Source organism: Cebus imitator, unplaced genomic scaffold (genome assembly GCF_001604975.1).
Source record: "Cebus imitator isolate Cc_AM_T3 unplaced genomic scaffold, Cebus_imitator-1.0 Scaffold24, whole genome shotgun sequence".
Lineage (NCBI taxonomy): Eukaryota > Metazoa > Chordata > Mammalia > Primates > Cebidae > Cebus > Cebus imitator.
The window spans coordinates 11161985-11168282 of NW_016107339.1; the positions used below are offsets into that span (position 1 = coordinate 11161985).

Genomic DNA, 6298 nt, shown 5'->3' on the forward strand with positions numbered 1-6298 from the left:
TTTGAGATGGAGTCTCTCTCACTCAGGCTGAAGTGCAGTAGTGTGATCTCAGCTCGCTGCAACCTCTGCCTCGCCTCCCGGGTTCAAGCAATTTTGTGCCTCAGCTTCCCGAGTAGCTGGGATTACAGGCACTCGCCACCACACCCAACTAGTTTTTGTATTTTTAGTAGAGATGGGGTTTGACCATGTTAGCCAGGCTGGTCTTGAACTCCTGGCTGCAAGTGATCTGCCTGCCTTGGCCTCCCAAAGTGCTGAGATTACAGGCGTGAGCCACCATGCCCAGCCATCTTCTCTTTTTTTATACTTTTCAATCTAGCGGTTGATTTGTCAATTTTACTGATCTTTTTCAAAGAGTAACATTTGGTTTTGTTGATTATCTCTCGTTTTTCTATGCTCTTATTTATTTCCACTCTAGCCTTTAGTATTTCCTTCTTTCTGCTAGCATTGGGTTTAATTTGCCCTCCTTTTTTAGGTCATTAGGTGTAAAATTAGATTATCTATTTTATTTTTCCTTTTTAGAGATAGGGCTTCTTGCTCTGACACCCAAGCTACAGTGCAGTGGTATGATCATAGCTCACTGTAAGCTCAAACTCCTGGACTCAAGTGATCCCCTTCTCCTACCTTAGCCTCCCAAGTAGCTAGGACTACCGGTACATGCCACCATACCTGGCTAATTTTTAATTTAATTAATTAATTTATTATTTTTTGAGACAGAGTCTCGCTTTGTTGCCCAGGCTGGAGTGCAGTGGCGTGATCTCGGCTCACTGCAACCTCTGCCTTCAGGGTTCAAACGGTTCTCCTGCCTCAGCTTCCTGAGTTGCTGGGACTATAGGTGCATGCCACCACACCTGGATAATTTTTTTGTATTTTTGGTAGAGACAGGGTTTCATGCAGTATTTGTCTTTCTGTGTCTGGCTTATTTCACTTAGCATAATGTCTTCCAGATTCATCCATATTTTCACAAATAGCAGGATTTCATTTCTTTTTAAAAAATGGAATAATATTCTGTTGTGTGTGTGCATATATTTTCTTTATCCATTCATCCTTTAGTGGACGTTTGTTTTCATATCTTGACTGTTGTGAATAATGCTGCAATGAATATGGAAGTGAAGATTCTTCTTGAAGATAGTGATTTTATTTCCTTTGGATGTATACCCAGAAGTGGGAATGCTGGATCATACGGTAGTTCTGTTTATATGGTGAGAATGTAGAGTAAAGAGAACCATTATATAGTCACATGCCACATAATGACATTTATTTATTCTTTTTTGTTTTGTTTTTTGAGACAGAGTCTCGCTCTTGTTGCCCAGGCTGGAGTACAATGGTACAATCTTGGCTCACTGCAACCTCTACCTCCCAGGTTCGAGCAATTCTCCTGCCTCAGCCTCCCAAGTACCTGGGATTACCGCCTCCCGCCACCATGCCCCGCTAATTTTTTGTATTTTTAGTAGGGACAGGGTTTTGGCATGTTGGCCAGGCTGGTCTTAAACTCCTGACCTCAGGTGATCCACTCGCCTCTGCCTCCCAAAGTGCTGGGATGACGTGCGTGAGTCACCACACCAGGCCTATTTATTTATTTTTGAGATGGGGTCTGGCCCTGTCACCCAGGCTGGAGTGAGTGGTGCAATCTCAACTCACTGCAACTTCTGCCTCCCAGGCTCAAGCGATTCTCCTGCCTTAGCTTCCCAAGTAGGCAGGATTACAGGTGTGTGCCACCATACTGATCTAATTTTTATATTTTTAGTAGAGATGGGGTTTCGCCATGCTGGCCAGGCTAGGCTGGTCTCAAACTCCTGGCCTCAAGTGATCCACCTGCCTCAGTCTCCCAAAGTGCTGGGATTACGGGTGTGAGCCACTGTGACGGGCCCACATAATGACATTTAGGTCAATGAAGATTAATGGTGGTCCTAGGATTATAAAGGAGCTGAAAAATGCCTTTAACCTAGTGACATCATTGCTGTCATAACCTCATAGCACAATGTATTATTACATGTTACTGCAAGGCCAGGTACAGTGGCTCACTCCTGTAATCCTAGCACTTTGGGAGGCCGAGGTGGATCACCTGAGGTCAGGAGTTCAAGACCAGCCTGGCCAATATGGCGAAACCCCATCTCTACTAAAAATACAAAAAAAATTAAAATTAGGCGTGTGTGGTGGTAGTTGCATATAATCCCAGCTACTTGGGAAGCTGAGACAGGATAATCGCTTGAATCTGGGGGCAGACGTTGCAGTGAGCTGAGATCACACCATTTCACCCCAGGCTGGGCAAAAGAGCAAAACTCAGTCTAAAAAACAAACAAAAACTCCAAAAAGCCTGCACTGCCAGTCATCTAAAAATATAGCATATACAGTAGTGTGCAATACATAATACTTGATAACAATAGTAAATGACCATGTTTCTAGCTTATATATTTAATGGACTGTTTATCATTATTTCAGAGTGTACTGCTACTTATATATATATTTTAACAGTAAAGCAGCCTCAGGCAGGTCCTTCAGGGAGTATTCTAGAACGCATTATTATCACAGGAGATGGTAGCTCCATGTGTGTTATTGCCTCTGAAGAACTGGAGTGAAACAAGATGTGGAGGCGGCAGACTGATGATGATCATGACCCTGTACAGGCCTAGGCTAATGCATGTGTTTGTGTCTCAGTTTTTAACAAAAAAGTTTTTTTTTTTTTAGTTAATAGAAAAAAACTTATAGAATATGGATAATAGGCTGAATGTGGTGGCTCATGCCTGTAATCCCAGCCCTTTGGGAAACTGAGGTGAGAGAACTGCTTGAGCCCAAGAGTTCAAAACCAACTTGTACACCAGAGTGAGACCGCCTTTCTACAGAAATGTTTTTAAAAAATTAACCAGGTGTGGTGCTAGGTACCTGTGGTCCCAGCTACTCAGAAGGCTGAGGTGGGAGGATTGCATGAGCCCAGGAGGTGGAGGCTGCAGTGAGCCATGGTTGTACCACTGCACTCCAGCCTGGTTGACAGGGCGAGACCTCTAAAAAAATATATGGATAATAAAGAAAAAATATTTTTATACAGCTGTACAATGTGTTTGTATTAAGCTAAGTGCTTTTACAAAGAAGTCAAAAGGTTAAAAAAATTAGAAAGGGCCTGGGCACGGTGGCTCACACCTGTAAATCCCAGCACTTTGGGAGGCCAAGATGGGTGGATCACAAGGTCAAGAGGTCAAGAGCATCCTGGCCAACTTGGTGAAACCCCCTCTCTACTAAAAATACAAAAAAATTAGCCAGGCATGGTGGCAGGTGCCTGTAATCCCAGGTACTCAGGAGGCTGAGGCAGGAGAATCGCTTGAACCCGGGAGGCGGAGGTTGCAGTGAGCCAAGATCGCGCCACTGTACTCCAGCCTAGGCAACAGAGTGAGACTCAGTCTCAAAAAAAAAAAAAAAATTAAAAAGGTGTATCATGTAAAAACATTATAGTATGCTAAGGTTAATTTATTATTGAAGAGAGAAAAATCTTTTAAAATTTAGTGTAGCATAAGCGTACAGTGTTTGTAAAATGTACAGTAGGGTTCAGTAATGTCCTAGGCCTCCACATTCACTCACCACTAACTCACTGACTCACCTAGAGCAACTACCAGTCCTGGAAGCTCCATTAATGATAAGTACCATAGATGGGTATACTATTTTTTATCTTTTATACCACATTTTTATAGTATCTGTGTTTAGATAACACAAATGCCACTGTGTTATAATTGTCTATAGTTTTTAATACAGTAACATGCTATACAGGTTTATAGCCTAGGAGCAATAGTCTATACCAGACAGCCTATATGTGTAGTAGGCTATACCATCTAGGTTTGTGTAGGCCGTATGTGTGTAGTAGGCTATACCATCATACACAATGATGAAACCATCTAACAATTTCACAGAATATCCCCGTTAAGTTACACGTGACTGTACATTGTTGATAAGAATGCAAATTGTTACAGCCATAATGGAAGACAGTATAGAGATTCCTCAAAAATATTTAAAATGATCTCTGTATGATTTCAGTCTTTTAAATTTTACTGAGACGTGTTCTGTGACGCAACATATGGTCTGTCCTGGAGAATGTTCCATGCACAATTGAGAAGAATGCATATTCTACTGTTGGGTGAAGTTCTCTATCTATGTCTATTGAGTCTAGTGGATGTATAGTGTTGTTCAAGTCCTCCATTTCCTTGTTGATCTTCTTTCTAGCTGTTCTATCAATTCTTGCTAATTTTATGCTCAGTTTTATCTGTTCTGGAAAGCAAGATACTGAAGTTTCCAACTATTATTGTAGAACGGTCTGTTTCTCTCTTAATTTGGTGAATGTTTGTTTCCTATATTTTGGGGCTCTGTTTTTATGTACATATGTGTTTATAATTGTTCTATCTTCTTGGTGAATTAACCCTTTTATCAGTATATATTGTCGTTATTTGTCTCATTTAACAATTTTTTACTTAAAGCCTATTTTGTCTGGTATTATAGTTATCTCAGACTCTTGGTTACTATTTACCTGGAATATCTTTTTTTCTAATGTTTTACTTTCAACCTGTTGGTGTCTTTGGATCTAAAGTGAGTCTCTTTAAACAACATATAGTTAGATCTTGTTTTTTTCCTAAATCTATTCTGCCAATCTGTCTTTTAATTGGTCACTTTAATCCATTTATATTTAAAGCAATTACTGATAAGGAAAAAATTACTTCTACCAGATTGCTGTTTGTATTCTATATATTTCATATCATTTTTGTTTCTCAGTTCCTCTATTACTGCCAGCATTTGGGTTTAATTTTTTCTTGTGTACCATTTTGATTTCTTCCTCAGTACCTTTCCTGTGTTTGTGAGTTACTTTCTTAGTAGTTACCATGGGAATTACAATTAACACCCACAATTTATAGATATGTATATTTTTTAAGGCCAACTGCAGTGACTTTATTTTAATGGGTTTTCAGGCGTACAGAGAGGGGCTCTTTAGATGGGGCTGTGTCACTAGTCAACCACCTTCACTGGGGAGTCCTAGTCACTATGACTGTTTTGTAGATCAGGATGATTCATTCAAATTGTCTCCTCTTCCATTCCTTCATAATAGGGTACATGGTGTGAAAGTACATCCCACCTTCTCTAGTACATTGTATTCAAGCAGGTCATTGCTACTTCTCTATTGTCATTAATCTTTTCATCATCTTCTTATTCCTCTTAGCACAGTCAGGGCATAACATATTATCTTCTATGCCTGGGGATGGGAAAATGCAGGCAGGCAACAAGAAGAGAGAAATCATCCTCCTGCCAGTTGTAGGCACCCAGGCCTGACCTGCATGAAACTGCAGGCGTACCCAACCCTTTGTGTCTGCTGAGAGAAGCTGGCCATGGACCACACACCACCTGACACCAGAAGCTTGCATCAAAAAGGCCTCAACAGAAACACGAATGGAACACAAATTCACAGCCTTAGGATGAACAGCTCTTGCAGAAATTCTTGCCCACGATGCCAACATGGCTTCCTGCACTGAAGTTATCGCTTCAACTGTATTAGTCTCTTCTGCTGTCTCACTCATCTTAAAACTTTTCTGAAGCCTTGCTGTCTTGGTCACTGCCTTGCTTTTCCTTGAACACTGCTGTACTCTGGTCTCTTGTAACATTTCAGGCATATCTTGCTGTTGTTCAGGGTAAGCATGCCCATGGAGCCTCGGATAAAGTTCTGTTTTCTTGCCCTTCATATTCAAACCAAGTTCTTGACACCAGTTCCACAAAGTGTCTTGACACACCTTACTAATAGGAGGCAAAATGGTCGGCATCGGAGGGGCTGGTATTTTGCATCTAGCTTTTCGTGGCGCTGTAAATTGTTCATTTGTTTGAAGTAGATTAACTTGATTGTATTTCTTAGGCTTCTTCAGTTTGACATCAGAAGTTGAAACACTTGGTTCCATTTGTTCCATATTTGGTTGATCTTTAACTGGCACCAATGTCAAAATCACACTTTCCTCATCATCTGCTTCCACCTCAAAGAAATTCTTCTTACTGTTATCCAAATTTGAGTCTGACATTTTCAGCAACACCTGTGTTGCCTAGGCTGGTCTTGAATTCTTGGCTGAGCTCCCAGACTCAAGAACGATATCTATTTAGTTTCAATAGCATATAAAAAGTCTGCCTATATACAGCTTGAATCCCCCTTTTGTTATTGTCACAAATTAAATTTTTATCCATTATGTGCTCTCTGATATAGATTTATGATTATTTTTTATGTCTTTGTCTTTTAAATTCTATAGGAAAGAAAAAGAGTTACACACCAAAAATACAGTAATACTGG

At 40.5% G+C, this 6298-nt stretch overlaps 1 protein-coding gene across 1 annotated transcript; it reads right to left on the reverse strand.

The window, feature by feature from the left end:
* Positions 1-4904: 4904 nt before the first annotated feature.
* LOC108299777 (developmental pluripotency-associated protein 2-like) lies at positions 4905-6047 on the reverse strand. The gene has a single exon (XM_037736399.1). The coding sequence runs from the start codon at positions 6033-6035 to the stop codon at positions 5142-5144; it is 894 nt and encodes a 297-aa protein (XP_037592327.1). The 5' UTR covers positions 6036-6047; the 3' UTR covers positions 4905-5141.
* Between the last annotated feature and the right edge of the window lie 251 nt (positions 6048-6298).

Bases quoted from the DNA above. Each gene is read 5' to 3' on its own strand.
- LOC108299777 (XM_037736399.1), bottom strand. From the start codon at position 6,035: ATGTCAGACTCAAATTTGGATAACAGTAAGAAGAATTTCTTTGAGGTG.